Source organism: Conger conger, chromosome 14 (assembly GCF_963514075.1).
Source record: "Conger conger chromosome 14, fConCon1.1, whole genome shotgun sequence".
Classification (NCBI taxonomy): Eukaryota; Metazoa; Chordata; class Actinopteri; order Anguilliformes; family Congridae; genus Conger; species Conger conger.
Window position 1 is genome coordinate 19,333,573 of NC_083773.1, and position 16,621 is coordinate 19,350,193.

Sequence of the window (16,621 nt, forward strand, 5' to 3'; positions counted from 1 at the left end):
ATTAAAGGTTTGTAAAGAGGTATGGGTAGAGGGATATTAATTGTAGTGCACTGTGAGTTTGGCCAGACCTTTGACCCCAGCCTGACCCCGCAGACCGCCCAGATCCCCCGACAGACCTGGAGCTATCAGACCCATCAGAGAGAAGCGTCCGACTCACCTGGATACCTGGAGACGATAACTACAGCCCCATCACAAGTAAATACTTGGCTACTGTGTCATCTGCCGTTTTGCATGTGATGCCCTGTAGCACCCGTGCCTGGTGACGGCTTCTGATGGCTGAAGCTGTACTCTCTGCCCAGTGTTCCAGGTTCAGTATGAGGAAAATCAGTGGGAACCGGGAAAATGGCAGGACCTGGCCACTTTTGCTGGCCACTACAACTCCGCCATCCTAAAGCTCTCGCCTTTCGTCAACTACCAGTTCCGAGTGATCGCCATCAACACTGTCGGCCCCAGTCGGCCCAGCCGGCCGTCTCCCCGTTACAGGACCAGCGGAGCCCGTGAGTCATTGAATAGGAAGAGAGGCTCATGGGAGACGTAGTTCCTTTCCTGTGAGAACTGTAGTCCGAGTGTTCTACACTGGTGCTATATGTATACAGATACATTCGTATTTAAGTTGTCATAATTGACCTTGATCTGTGGTAGTCTTTGCGATGGTTATCTGGTAGTGTTGCCAATACCCAATACACCATCGTTGCTTCATACAACACGGACGTTGCAGTAACCGTGGTGCCATTACCTCACTGCAACACGTGTGTGCTTTTAGCTCCTGATGTCACCCCTGGTGGCATACGAGGAGCCGGCAGCAAGAAAGACAACATGGAAATCACCTGGGAGGTAAGACCAGGGTTTGCTAAGCCGTGTGCAGTTTGAGCACCTCAGCTGTTAATAGAAGACTATAAATAATCTCAGTGTGTCACACTCCAGGCTTTTATAGGCGGCCTGTAGGTCCTTAACCCTGCATTGCTCCAGGGGAGGATTGTGTCCTGCTTAGTCTAATCAACTGTACGTCGCTCTGGATTAATGTAATGTAATGTAATATAGAAATCAGTTCATAAAAACGTCATGATTTTTTTTTCTTTCAGTAGGGGTTTCACCTTTTAAAAATAGCCTTGAATAGATCATTTTTCTGCTCAAATTTGGAACCTGGCCTTTGTTGACCTGTAGAACCCTACGTAACCGTATTATGTGTGTGCGCACCTGTGTGTAATCAGCCACTGCAGGTCACAGAGCGGAACGGGCCAAACCTGCGCTACGTGGTGTCATGGCGACGGCAAGACACAGCTGACGATTGGACGACCGTCACCGCTAAAGGGCTGAAGCACGTGGTCCACGACACGGAAACGTACAAGCCCTACCAGATCAAAGTGCAGGCCGTCAACGAGTTTGGGCCGGGCCCAGAGTCCGACGTGGTCCTCGGGTACTCCGGGGAGGACGGTAAGTACTACTGTGTCCTGTTCTCACAACGCAACGCAGTACAACACCACACAACACCGCAATGCAACACAACAAAACACAACACAATGCAGGGGAGGATGGTAAGTACTACTGCGTCCTGTTCTCACAACGCAACACAGTACAACACCACACAACACCGCAATGCAACACAACAAAACACAACACAATGCAGGGGAGGATGGTAAGTACTACTGCGTCCTGTTCTCACAACGCAACACAGCACAACACCACACAACACCGCAATGCAACACAACAAAACACAACACAATGCAGGGGAGGATGGTAAGTACTACTGCGTCCTGTTCTCACAACGCAACCCAGTACAACACCACACAACACCGCAATGCAACACAACAAAACACAACACAATGCAGGGGAGGATGGTAAGTACTACTGCGTCCTGTTCTCACAACGCAACGCAGTACAACACCACACAACACCGCAATGCAACACAACAAAACACAACACAATGCAGGGGAGGGTGGTAAGTACTACTGCGTCCTGTTCTCACAACGCAACACAGTACAACACCATACAACACCGCAATGCAACACAACAAAACGCAGCACAATGCAGGGGAGGATGGTGAGCACTATTTGCCATTTACTACCACGTCCTGTTCTCACACATCATAACGCGATGTAATGCAACACCGCACAGAACATAACCACACCACAACACAATACACCAGTACAGCACACAACACAATTCAACACAATACACCAGTACAGCACACAACACAATTCAACACAATACACCAGTACAGCACACAGCACAATTCAACACAATACACCAGTACAGCACACAACGCAATTCAACACAATACAGGTCAATGCAATGCAACAAAGCAGAGCTCAGCACTGCACAAAACAACACAGTGCAACAAAGTGCAAAGCAACACAGCAAAATACAGCATTGCACAACACAACACAACACAATACAAGACAACGTGGTGCGATGTGACACAAGCTAACACAAGAAAGCACAGCATAGCACAACTCGACACAAAACAACACGTACGCACAGACCCCATCAGTCCTGGAGGACACTAAACCACCCTGATAGCAACCAGTTTGGACACAACTAATATGTTTGAGTAACCCCCTCCCTTCTGGGTTTCCCCAGACCCCACCGAGGCCCCCACCAACTTGCGGTTTTCCAAAAATGACAGCACCGAGGTGACCGTGCACTGGACCCCTGTGGACCCCAGCTCGGTCCGGGGGGAGTTCAAAGCATACAGGGTGAGAGCCGCTCCCAATTCTCCATGCATACACTTCTGTGTAAAAGTTGAAGGCACCCTCGATTTCTTTTACAAACTGTACATTTGGTCTTCCATATTTATCATTTTGTTTTCTGCACTAGTGAGTCGATAGAAAAGAGATTTCTAAAATGGAATGTTACATTTTTTGTACTTCATAAAATAACTGTTGTGGGTGTGATATACAGCAGCTAACCAACACTGCAAAAAATTACTCTTAAGTTTTTTTTTGGTCTTGTAATAAGACTTAAGATCATATTTTCCCCTCTCAAGTAGAAAGTTATTGTTAAAGGGTCCTTGCCCCTTTGTATTATTTTTGTATTATTTTGCAATAATATTTATTTATTTATATTACTTAAAATAAATAAGATCTCATTATAAGTACTAAAATACCTGTTGAGATTGGTTTTGGTTTTTGCAGTGTACTCACAGAAGCAACTGTAATTCAGGATTAGCACTTTAGCATTAGCACGATAGCATTAGCGGTCTCTGTACCACAGGTGTACTACTGGAGGGAGAGCAGCCAGCTGAAGGGGCTGAGTGTGAGCAAGGAGAAGATGACCCACGACTTCTACAGCACCAGCCCCGAGCCCAGTGGCGTCCTGGCCCCTCTCATCCCCTACAGCAACTACAAGATGTACATGGTGGTGGCCAACAAGGACCATGAGGGTCCGCCCAGCAACACGGTCCAGTTCCAGACCAAGGAGGGAGGTGCGTGACCTGGCCTAATTAGCACATTAGAACATAAGAAAAGTGATGACGGCAATTCAGCACATCTTCCTTTATCATTTAATTTTTTTAAAGAAGAAATGAACGATATAAAACCATCAACAAACAATCAAACAATAAAACAATTAATAAATACAATCGATCAATAAAAAAACCATAGAACCCAATAAAAGACAATGAAACCGATCATTAAGAATCATTAAGAACAATAAAACAAAACAAATAAATATAAAACAAATAAAATAAATGCAGACAATGTGCTGTAATATCTACACAGCAAAACAAAATGTACAAAAATACTCCCCAACAAATGTTAAATAGTTACCTAAAATTAAATATTATCTTGTACCGCAACAAGCCTAGTCTTGGAAACCCCCGAGTTTCTGCCTGCACAAAATGATCTGGCAATCTGTTCCACAGTGACCACTCTCTGTGTACAAAATGCTTCCTAAAGTCTGTGTGAATTTGCCTTTTACTAGTTTCTATTCAATTTCCATATACTATCATTCACTCATGGTTGGCTGTTTTTTTTCTATCTACAACATCCATCAAAATCTGTCCTGTCCTTGGCTACAGTTTTAGGTTTTCACTCCAACCCTAACAAAGGGAAAGTGCCTCACGTGTTAATGTTGGCATATGTGGCTCTTAATTTGAACACGGGCTGTTGACGTTGTGTGATTTTGAGACATACGTTTTGCTGTGTCTTTGCTCCAGTGCCTGGCCCTCCGAAGTTCTTCAGGATCATTCAGCGACACTCGAACGTCAACTTGAAGTGGGACAAGCCCTTGGAGCCCAACGGCATTCTCATCGGATACATACTTAAGTACCAGACAGGTACCTGTCCTCAGATGTTTTTTTTTTAATCTTTACCTGAGCAGGGTTATCTAACCAGGATTGACCTCCCACACCCTCCCTCAACCCTCCCATTGTCTTGAAGATGAGTTCACTGTGGTTAAATTTGGCCAAAAACCTTAACTGAGTCCAGTAAGAGGCACTAAAGTAATATAGATATTGAGGACAGTGGATTGCAACTGTATGTGGGAGATGAAGTCCATTGCTACTGAAACTGTAGTCCATAACCTCTGATTTGACTTCATCTCCCATGAGCCTCGCCAGAGGGCGCGCTGGTCCTGACCGCTGCTGCTTTCTGTTTCCAGTGAACGGGACACAGCTGGGGCGCAGGCATGTGGAGAACTTCTTCACCAACGTGACGGAGTACACGCTTCGCCTGCCCGACCGCTTCACACGCTACAAGTTCAGCCTGGCGGCACGGACGCAGGTGGGCGCCGGGGAAACGTACGCCGAGGAGTCGCCACACTTTTCTAATGAAGGTGAGGCCACGCTGAACACCCTCCTAAAACTACCCCGCTCTCCCTCCCCATCTGTGTGCTAAGAGAAGGGGGCTCGGCCAAGAGGGCTATCCTACCGTAGATCGGAAATCTGTCTTAAAGCCAGTCCAACCTGAACTGAATAGACTGATTCTGATCAAGGTTAACATGAACACTTATATGCTTCTCTAATAATGAATGAGCTGCCTCTAATCACATACAGCAAACTCAGGATATGTTTTAATGGTAATGCAGGGTTTTATACTGTAATCCCCTGTGATATTCTCCCTGCTAAAAAAAACATACTCAGCTTAATGACAATAAAATATTGTTTAATAATACTGTGGTGAATGTCAATGAAATCATGACTTCACTGAAGTGAGTGTAACATTTAGAGAGTGGAGAACCACAGTGGAGAGCCACTTAAACGAGTGTTTATCCAAAGTGTTATTCTTTGGCTGATTCTACTCCTTTTCATCAAGATCATCAAAGCAAAGCCGCTTATCTCTCATACAGAATCCTTTGTTGACAAGTTTTGGTATTGTCAGATGCTACAGTGCAATGCATAATTATCTTCTGCCAGTGTTAGGTAGGTGTGTTTGCAAGTTGCCATTTCCCTTTATTCATTTATTTCCCTCACTGGGGTTTTAAATAATGCATTTATATAAATTGCTTACCGCCTCCAATGATTATTTATTAATTTATGTATTTATTTGCCCCCTGGTAGAAGAATCAGGTTTTTAATAATGCATTTATATACATTTAATCAGCACCATGGGCTATTGGGGGTTTGTAGTGGTATACTGCAGTGAAAACACAGTACTTTCCTATGGGAGGATGTTTGTACCTGAGGAATTGCAGGGAATCACTGATTCTGTATAATGGGAGGTGGTGTTTTTCAGGATGCACATAATGCATTAGAATACTGGCTGAAGAGAGACAGGAATGTGTTGGAATTAAGGAAAGACACTTTCTCCTATAGCAGATAGGCAGCTTTACTGTCCTATCACATTTAACGGTGTATATCTGGTTGGTGCACAACATTATTTTAAATCATTGGAGGCTGTGGATGTGGTATGAAAATATGTCCTGTGTACAGTGACAGTAATATCTCACCTGCACTGCGAAAACATGCAGAGTTTGAATTGTCACTTCTGGACGTAGAGGTATTTAATGCAAATATGATGTATTTCTAATAACCGTCTACATATGGACTTTGCTGATCTATGCAATCTCAGCCTGATAGATGTTTGACTATAGTTTAATAAAATTAGGTTGAATGTGTAACATAGAATATTGAATATTTGATCAGTGGTTGTGGAAATAGATGAGATGCAGGTCACAGGCTTAGAATTTTTGTATGAATCCATGCTTGTGTTAGCCCTATCTACTGTGTGCAATATGGCGATTAAGAAATGTCATATTATGGAAAATGTTGCTGCGACTTGGCTATTTATACTCTGAAGTCTAAAACAAGGCAAAGTATACTTTAAATCAAAGGAAAAGCTCTATAATGACTCATGCCATGGCAGCTGCATGGGCTCACAGAGAGAGATTATAATTCTCCAGGAGAAGTGTGTGTTTGGGTGGAGGGCTGTTTGAGGTGTAGACTCTCTCTCTGGGCGCTTGACTGACAGGTTGATGAAAGCGTCTTTGTCTCCCTCTCTGACGTCCGTGTAAACAGAGGCGTCTTTGTCGCAGCTGGGAGTGCTAAAGGCGGGTTTCAGGAGAGTGACCGTGTCTCTGGGCAAACGCTGTCCTCAGACCTGGGTCCGCACACTGTGCCTGGGTCCACACACTGTGCCTGGGTCCACACACTGTGCCTGGGTCCACACACTGTACCTGGGTCCACACACTGTACCTGGGTCCACACACTGTACCTGGGTCCGTGCACTGTTCCTGGGTCTTCGCACTGTTTGCATTGTTGCTACTGAGCAGAAGCCGTGGTGCTGAACAAACCCAGGATCCAGATTGGAGAACGATAGAATAACATTTGCGTGCTTTCGGCCTGACCATTGTCTGCCTCGTCCGTTTCTGAGTGTGAGAAGTTTCTCTCTATTTCTCTCTTTTTTCCTCCTGTGGTTATCCTCATCTTGTGTTTTAACCCTGTCTTTCTCTCTCTCTTTCTCTCTGTCAGTCCCTCTGTCCTCTCTTCTTTTCTGAACTTAATCTTTCCTGTTTCCACCTCCTTGCCCTCCCTTTCTCCTGGTGCTGACAGAAGATTTTGCCAGCACAGGTACTGTCCCCTCAGGAGTAGGTAACGGGAAACAGACTCGCTGTCTGTCTGTCCGTCCGTCCGTCCGTCCCTCTGTCTGTCTGTCCACCATCCCTCTGCAGTGTGGCTGGGTCTCATTCACCTTAGCCAGGGGCCTTTTGTTGAGCCTATCAATATCCTATCAATATCCGTACGGAGTACCAGGGGTACAGAACAATACAGTACAGAATCCCTGTGTTAGCAGTTTTTTGGTACAGCCAGACTCTCATTGATGTTTACACAAATTTTAACATGCATCTATAGTGTATGCTAACCTACACCCGCTAGGGCCCGCTAGGTTGGTGGTTCTAACCCCAGTGTAGCCACAATATGATCTGCACAGCCATTGGGCCCTTGAGCCAGGCCCTTAACCCCACATTTCTCCAGGGGGGATTGTCCCCTTCTTTGTCTAATCAACTGTAAGCATACTGTATTTAGGTGACATTTTTAGTGACTTACCTGATATTTATTATATCAAATTAATAACCATTATGTTTTGAATCTAATCATTTTCGTAAATTATCTAGCAGCCTCATTAGATTAGGGGCCAAAATTAACAGACAAGCCAGTCCCTTCTGTAATTAACAGCATCATTTAATGCCAACAGTTAGGAAATATCTGTAAGTAGGGCACACTTTCAAACTGCTTATTTGACATTCCTCCTGAGCCAAAGACAAGCATACATACTGAATATGTTACACACTGTTAAATTAATTAAATTAATGGTGAAATTATTAAAAGTATTACATTTGATAAGGGGCTAGGGAGCTGGCTGAACCAAAGCAAGGTTGAACACAAGGCCCAGCTGCACTGTCTGTTTCACAGATGCCATTGAATGTGTCTGTCTGTCTGTGTCTGTCTGTTTATCTGTCTGTCAATGTGCCCTCACGGGAGGAGTATGCCCCTCCCCTTCTGTTAGAGATTTATTTTATTATTATTATTATTTTTATTTTATTTTTTATAGTGTAGTCCCAGGAAAGGTTTAGTGCACTAGAACAGATTCCGCTGGCTCTGTGTTAATGCCTGCTGGATTTGTGATAGGACTTGAGAGGAATGTCATACAAAATGTTGTTTGTTTCTTTAACCAGGAGAATAAGTTTTGAAGATATCCCTGCTAAATCAGGCTATTTTGAGCGGTATATGCTGACTGCTTTTGTACTGAGGCCTCTATGAGCAGTACTGCTCAGATAACAGTCAGATATGTCAGATCCAGCTGACCTCTGGCCCCGCCGTTGGGCCTGTCCCGTCCTGATATACCACCGCCTCCCTACCTCGAAACTCCAACCCCTGACGGCACTTTCCTGCCTCCCTCTCTTCCTTCTTTCTCTCTTCCTGTTGCCTGACCTCTGACCTCTTTAATGCATGCCCCCTCCTCTTCACCGTTATGATGCGCTCTCCTTCTCACGAACGGCAGAGAAAAACCATAAAATCGCTCCATCATCGGGGAGATTGAGGCCTGGCCATCTTCAGCATCGCCCTGGTGACCAGCTTTGCATGTTTTCCTCTCAGGAAATGGTCAGAAATAATTCAGTGTGTTTGTGCGTGTGCGTGTGCGTGTGCGTGTGCGTGTGCGTGGTTCTTCCGGTATACCAAAATCTGTTTACCAACTGGACAAATGCCAAGGCTATTTACCAATGTTGCGCCAAGGGTTCTGATGACGTCCAAATACATGTTAGCGTGAGAATTTGTTCTGCTCATGTTTGGATGAAACAAGCTTGCGTGAACCTCTATGCCTAAGAAGCTTTAGTTGCATAGGCCACAGTCGGAGATGGGAATTTTAGTCAGTTTTCCGGATTGCTATTCTCTCTCTCTCTCTCTCTCTCTCGAGTAGTGGCTCCGTGAGGCTAACCTGTTATTTCTGGCAGTCTGAGAGTGTGGTAACCTGGCGCCCATCCTCCATAGCATGCCGAACGCTTTCATTTCTGGGCTGGACGGAGGAATGAGGCCACGGGAAATCACGCTGTCGGTTGGGACGGCTGATTTCGTGCATTCCTCGGTTGAGCCGTGCCGTTCCCGCCCGTTCGAAAAGCGGCCGCATCGCACTGCACGTGAGCTTCGCCATCAACCCCGCTTTCTCCCCCCATCCCACTTCCACCCCTGGCCCCAAGGTGCCGCTCTCTCTCCCCCAGCCCGGTCTCTCCTCTTCCTGTTTAGAGTGAGACCGGGCCCCCGGGGTCTGGGAGCTTACGGTGGCTCCGGTTGCCCTTGGCGACACGGCTTGTCTAGCTCCTCTGGGTTCATTTTGAACGTTTTCTCCTGCTTTGTCACATGACCCTCAGCGTACGCTGCTTGAACTTGCATCTTGGGCAAATGGCTGCTGGCTGTTGGTAATGAGAAGAGCTTTGAGCTGAACTGTCGCCAGGATATGAGAAGAGCTTTGATATGAGAAGAGCTTTGAGCTGAACTGTCGCCGGGACCAAACGAGGCTCACGTTACCGCGGCGACTGATGAGTAGATGCTAATGGCATGACCGCGCTTACCTGTCCGATGGCTGTGTTCTCTCTCACCTGCTTTCTGCACACAGCTTGGCAAATGGTGTGTGTGGCGGGGTGGGGGGAGGGGGGCCCCCGTGAATATTTGGAGTGAGAGGAGTTATTAAAGGTGCATCAGTAAATGTGTTCAGTCCATTTCCCTGAGACTCTGTGAACACTGCTTTCCCAGAGTCCCGCAGCCACACCGCATCCAGCTCATTTCTCAAGGTCCCTGATTTGACTTGTATTGCACATGTGGTCAAACAGAACAGTGGAAGTGCATCGATCTATGGATTTCCCATAACTACCTGTGCATTAATATTGCAGTGTTGTTTAAAAGGGCTTGTGGTCTGTTTGCCTCTGTGGCCTTCAGGTTCTTGTAATAGCAGATTTGCACCACTGGGGGGCAGTGCCACGCTGGATTATTTCTACGATGTTCAACTTTAACTGCATCTTGTACCGATTACAGCTGATTTAAAGAGCTTGTTAAAAATTTATTTTATGAAAAGAATTGTTACAAAATAAGTAAAAGGGCATTTTAGTTAACTATTTATTTCTGGATTAAGCCATTTTTTAATGGCTACACCAGTGCGGCCTGTACTACACGTGCAGTAGTTTTGGGAATTCCATCTTGTTGAATTGGTGCTCTTGTCAGTTTTCCTTGCGGTACTGTGTACTTGTTTTGTTGTTAACCTTTGTTCTCTACCCTGCCCTGTAGAGTTGCCCACAGATGATTTGGTGCCCACAAGTGTTCCCACGACTGCCCCCTCTACCCCCTCTCCCACCTCTACCACTACTACTACCACCACCACTGCTAGTACTACAGTCACTACAACCCCCAGCACTACTACTACTGCTACTACTGCCCCAACCAAGAGCGTGGATGTGCTGGGTACATCTTCTCTATCGGTCTGCATAGCCTGGATGTGTACCAAACATATCCTACTGTACACACACACACACACACACTGACTCACTCTCACACTCAATCTAGAAAATGTCCCCTCTTGGTTTCTATGCGAATGTGTATTGACACTATGGTTCCCTGTTAGATAGGTAGACAAGACACACATGCTGACACTGACCTAGACTAACACAGCAGTTGGTGGATTCTGCAAAAAATGTGTGAGTCAATTGTATCAATTGTTTTCTCTCCATTTGGAAATGGTGGTTAGTTATGGACAAAATGTGAAGTCTGACATGCCCAGGGATGCCTATGTGATAACCTAATACCTCTCCAACAGTCAGGCCCAGTGTTAGTTGTGGCCTTCAGGATACTGTATATAACCTAGTGTGGCCCCATATTATCTTGTATTAAAAAATCTGGAAGCTATATTTATTTTATTGGGGTAACCTTCAAGACTACACACAATTGAAACAGGAAAACGATCCCTTATCCCCTGATCCCTACCAAATGATTTCATTTAAATTGATATTGTGTGTATGGCTTCTTTAACAAGCCAAGACCTTGCCAAGATTTATTTGGTGTGAAGCACTGATGATATAACTCTCAATAGAAAAGTATTATTCGCCAGCAAATCTTCAGTTGTTTCCTTACCAATGTGGCAAACAAGTGATTTTGTAACATATTTTCTAAGCTGTATTTTATATTTTATTTTGCATTAGTTTCCTCCATTTACTTCACCTGAATTTAAATAGGTTGCATCAACTGGCAAAAACTCTTCACGACAAGTACTGTTAATGTTATCCGTCAGTTGATGGTACAATTTTCAGTCCTTAAGTTTAACGAGATCACCTCCAGGGAATTTCGATTCGCACTTGCCTTGGTGAAATCGGGCTTTGAAACAGTACTTAATACACCTGCCAAAAACGTCTGTTTTTTAGACTGTGTGCACTATGCAAGAATGCATTCTGGAACATGGCCAGAGACTTGGCACAGGAGCCAAGGAAATTAGTCTAATGTCTTTAGCTTGATGGTGGCAAAAGGAATCGCTCTTAACTATTTTCAAGTGTTTTGGCACCAAAATAGCCAGCAACAATCAGTACAGTATTACGACCATGTCCCGTTAAAAATGAGCAATATGTGGCCTCGTTAACTTATCAGCCCGAATAAAACGAATATGGCTCATTTTGAAGGTAGTCCTAACCAACATTAATTTACCTCAAATTAATTTAATTGATGTACGGTGCTGCACATCCCACCAACTCTTTAGTAAATTGTAAAGCTGGAGATTTTGATATCGTTGCTGCAGTGTAATTCAAATAGTGCTTTGAACATCGAAGCCCCTCTATTTAAAGCTTGAAGATGTGGTATGGGCAGATCTTCAGATCTGAACTGTAAAGTGTAATCAATTACTGCTTCCACAAATGCAAGTCTTTCTGACAGCTTGGTGGGAAAGAAAGCTGGCTCTGTGTGTGGAGGTGTCCCTGGAGTAAACCAGGATTAGAGCCTCAATTAGCACTTCAGGACTGTATTCTGCTGCGCAGGTTTTTCAAAAGAAGGGCCGTTTTCTTTTCTTTTCTTTTTTTCTCCAAAGAGCTCGAGTTATTTGTTTATAGTGTTGCAGTTTGGTAAATCAGCTTTTGAAATGCAGGTGATGGGGATGTAGAATGATCTCCAGAATGGTGCGGTACACTGTTCCCAGAAGTGCTTTCAACTAGGCCATATTCCCACATCCCATCAGAGCACATCAGAGATAGAGCGTGTGTCTGTGTGAGTGTGAGTGTGAGTCTGTGTGACTGCGTGCGTGTCTTTATGAGTGTGAGTGCGACTGTGTGTGTGTCTGTGTGAGTGAGTCTGTGTGCGACTGTGTGTGTCTGTGTGAGTGAGTCTGTGTGCGACTGTGTGTGTGTGTCTGTGTGAGTCTGTGTGACTGCATGTGTGTCTGTGTGAGTGTGAGTCTGTGTGACTGCATGTGTGTCTGTGAGTGTGCGACTGTGTGTGTCTGTGACTGCGTGTTTGTCTGTGTGAATCTGTGTGTGACTGTGGTAGGATGAGTCATGGCAGGGGCCCATAAAAATATAAGAACAGCATTTTCTTGGCTAGTGGGCCCCAATGTGGGATCATTTAATGGGGCCCAAATTGATTCCCTTGGTTGCACCTGTACAGATTTGTTCAATTTCAACACACTTCACACTTAAGAACCTTGGCATAGGAATCTGTTTCTGTCTGTCTGTCTGATTTGTGCATCTCCCTGCCCTTACCGGACCTGGTCATGACCTGCCCTCCGCTGTGTCCTGTGTAGCCAGCGCCGGGACACAGATCTGGGATCTGACGGTGGACGCTAACAGTGACTATGCTAACGTCAGCTGGAATCACGACTACCCCCCCAACAACTGTGAATTTGTGGTAGAGATCACTCTGGACAGTAAGGAAGAGACGTGACGGGTTGAATGAAAGTGGGGACATGTTGTGCGAGGTGTTTCTAAAGGGAGCCTTACACGCAAAGCCAGTGTTTCTCAGATTTCTGACACCAGCGTAGGGCAAAATAGCCAAGAACATAACATTTGGTTTTGTAAACTAAAACACCTGCAATTTGACAATATTAGTTATAAATAGTTATTTTGGAAACTATTTTTAGGTAACCTATACTTTATAGTGTCACTGTCACCCAACTGCCATTAAAGGCCCACACGCATATTTTCTCTTGTTTTTGTGCTTTCCATATCATCCATATTTTTCTAGAAGTACGCATATCTGACTGCAATTTCTCAAAGCTGTTTGTGAAGCAGCTTTCCCTTGTGACATGACGTATGTTTTTGCATAATTATTAGAGATGTTTCTAAATGTTAACACAGAGAGAAAACCACAGGAGGCAGAGGGGGAGGGGTTAGGGTCGTTTTATATAAACTGCTCTTTGTAAACGTTTTGTGAGCGTTTCAGGTGCTAAAAGCAGGTGGGGAATTCTGATGCGTGTGGGCCTTTAACATTTGATGAGAATTGTGGGAGATCCTGTATTGCACGAGTATGTTTTGTGTCTTCAGTGCCCCATTTGGCAATCCCTAATGGATCCGGGGGCTCGGGCCTCAGGCTGTTCATGACTCTCAGGACCACTGGCTTAAGGAACCAAGCTGTCCGGATGGGATTCCCATTCTAGTCTGTCCCATGATTATGTTATAATCTGCATTCAGAGATGCAGCTAAACTGAGATCAACGTGACATTGGCCTATCCAGATCAGAGTTTATCACAGTTTTCTTGTGAAGACTGGATCTCTGATGAGTTTCAACAACTTACTCCCCTGTACATTGCAGGGAGTGAGCTGTCACATTTTCTCAGTGAATTTTCAAAACTCATTTTCCCAACAGGAGTGTTTCCTTGACATCTGTAAAAGTTCCCTTTAGAAACCATGTATGGAGATGTATTCATAAATACCTATCTGACCAGGGGGTTATATTAACATTTTTCTGTATGTTGAACAAATCTTCTGGCTTCAAAACTTTCATTATAATTTGGGGAAAAATAAGCGATACTTTCAAGTACAAATGAACCTCACCGAAGACATGCTAATTCACATCCAATACTGAGTCTTTTGAGATTATTCAATCTGACCGCAGTGTAATTTTTCCTTTTAGTAACACAGTAACAAAAGTGTTACTACTCTTTTATTTTAATTTTAGTTCATTCCAATTACTGTAAAATGAAATGCCCTGTCATAAAACCCAGCTATGGCCAGCTTGAAATGACTAGCTGCCAGCAGTTTCAAAACCTAGCTTGAGCTGTTTTTTTCAGGGCAGCAGGGGGAACTTCTGTTGTTCCCATTCACGCTGGGGTATGTGTTTTCACCACTCAAAGCTGACCGTAATCCGCATTGCAGTTGGATTGAATATGTTCTTCTCTTCCTGGTCATGGCCGTTCAGCATGCCCCCCTCCCTCCTGCTTTCCAGCTGTGGCTGTTTCACTGGTGCTCAGCTTTTAGCAGTATTTCAGAACAGGACTAATCTCTCCTCACAAAATCCACCGGCAGATCTGATCGGTCCTGCGTTTGTGTCTCGAGGCTGTTCAATTTGGGGGAGGGAGGCAGTGCCAGCGAGGTTCAGTTAATTTCTCCGGCTCAAGGTCATATCTGGAGGCGTATCGATAATCCACTTTCACTGTCTGAGGATGGACGTTTGCCTGAGCAGAAAGTCTGCTCAGTGATGCGTTGGCCAGATGCAGTCAGAGGTAGACATGATCAGCTCAGTCCACTGACTGGCCGTTTCTCTCACCTCTGTGTGTGTTTTCAGTTAAATGTTCTGTTAGGTACTTGGGTACTTACAAATACAGTTAAGCAAATCAGAGTATGTCAACCCCCCCTGGCCCCCATTTACCTTCTACCTACATACACACCTCCCCATCACCAACCCACCACCCACCTTCCTAAGTTTGGATCAGTTTTAGTCCTTACTATAGTATAGCTGCAGTTGGGGATGGATCATGTAAAAGGCTATTATGGAAATATAGCACTGGGACCTCACCTGCCTGTTGGATGACCCTACCCCCGACTTCCTGTAAACTGTTAGTTGGCCCTTCCACCCCATGTCTCAGACGCTGCATGTTGCATGACCACTAACACCCTCCACACGGGGGCTCTCTGACTGTACTGCTGCTCTCACAGTGCGTAGCTTTTCTGACTTTTACGATGGCGCCCTGGCTTGACTGTGAGCATGACTCCTCACGCAGATGAGGAACGCCCGACAATTCCATGCTTTCCCATCCGGACTGCCTTGTGTCCCTTTCCTATCCGGACCGCCTTGAGTCCCTTTCCCATCCGGACCGCCTTGTGTCTCTTTTCCATCCAGACCGCCTCGGGTCGCTTGCTTGGAATGGCGCTCTACTCTGATTAGTCTCGCTCCGATCTCCGCTGGAACAGTGTGTCCTTCGCTGCGGTCTCCATAACGCAATGACTTAACTCGGTTAAATGTGCCTTTCCCGCCCCACCCTGATCAGAAAGGTGTGTCATGTGACCGGGTCATGGGTTCAGCTGTGGGGAAAGCCTGCTCTCCGGGGGGGGGGGGGTGCTTTTCGGCAGCTTAATGAACCGCTTTTCGTTCGTCCTTCCATGATCGCCTTGCATGCCCATGGAACACCACCATGTCCGCTGTGATGATGTCATCTGCTCATTATGTCATAGAGGACGTACGCTGCTCATGTGGTGAGTTCCGCCTGAAAGCTGCTCTGTCTTGCCCGGCTACATCAAGTGGATTGTTACTTGTTGGCCACTGGTGTCGAACCGAAGTCCTGGAGAGCCATAGTGTCTGCTGGCTTCCATGGTATTCTCGACGCCAGTGGTTCATATTAGTCATTGATTGGACTCAGATGAAAACCTGTATGCAGGTAATTGAGAAGTGGTGTGCCCCCCTCCCTCCCCCAGAAGGTAACTCTACCTTTTCAGAGTGCCTGGTGATTCTCAGGAGAGAGGCGCACGTGTGACTGGAGAATGCGATTACTCCACGTGCATCTGGTGTGCCTCAGCAGCAGATGCCACAGCTTGCACCATTCCACTTGCTGAAAATGAAAATGTTAAAATGTTAAAATGTATGTACGATGTGCAGTGTCTGTGCTGCCACACACCTGCTCCCAGAACCGTTCTTTCCACTCCCGCTGAAAATAGCTTCCCTGTTCCTCTCCTGAGATCACGTAGGCAGGCTGCTATATGCTTGAGTAAGGAACACAAAAACTTACGTTTGAACAACCTTCTCTCACAGCAGACTTTGATGTCCTAGTCTGAATGGGCTGCAGTTACTTTTACCCATGGACAAATCCCTTCTCACAGAAACTACTGGCAGATTTGATTGGTCCTGCAGTTGGTAGACACCTTGTGATTTGAGGCTGTACAGTTTGGCTGTGGGGAGGGGTGGCACCCTTGCTGTCTCAGTTACCTGCATGAACCAGGGTGACGTCGGTCTCGCCTAAACTCTCGGCCAGCTTGCGTCGTCGGGGGGTCCAGCCCTCCGCTTGATCGGCGCCTCTCTTGTGTCTCCCCCCTCCCCTCCTCCCCCAAGGTAACGGGACTAAGAGGAAAGTGCCGGTCAGAAACCAGCGGCGGGTAAAGCTGGAGGGACTGACCGAGGGCACCAAGTACCGCCTTCGAGTGTTCTCCAATGACCACCTCGCTATCACCAGCAAATCCGTCAGCTTTGAGACCAGCCCAGGTGAGGGAGGCCATGGTGGATAGGGCAGGGGGC

General features: G+C 45.8%; 1 protein-coding gene across 2 annotated transcripts in view; it reads left to right on the top strand.

The window, feature by feature from the left end:
• Window positions 1–16,621, top strand: part of nfasca (neurofascin homolog (chicken) a) — a 99,936-nt gene that overhangs the window by 70,418 nt on the left and 12,897 nt on the right. For both annotated transcript variants that reach the window (XM_061220486.1, XM_061220487.1), the window contains 12 exons: window positions 94–195; window positions 300–497; window positions 764–834; window positions 1,212–1,434; window positions 2,581–2,696; window positions 3,214–3,424; window positions 4,157–4,276; window positions 4,600–4,773; window positions 6,989–7,006; window positions 10,214–10,387; window positions 12,702–12,824; window positions 16,439–16,588. In XM_061220486.1, coding sequence (XP_061076470.1) covers window positions 94–195; window positions 300–497; window positions 764–834; window positions 1,212–1,434; window positions 2,581–2,696; window positions 3,214–3,424; window positions 4,157–4,276; window positions 4,600–4,773; window positions 6,989–7,006; window positions 10,214–10,387; window positions 12,702–12,824; window positions 16,439–16,588 — 1,680 coding nt within the window. The remainder of the gene's footprint in view (window positions 1–93; window positions 196–299; window positions 498–763; window positions 835–1,211; window positions 1,435–2,580; window positions 2,697–3,213; window positions 3,425–4,156; window positions 4,277–4,599; window positions 4,774–6,988; window positions 7,007–10,213; window positions 10,388–12,701; window positions 12,825–16,438; window positions 16,589–16,621) is intronic.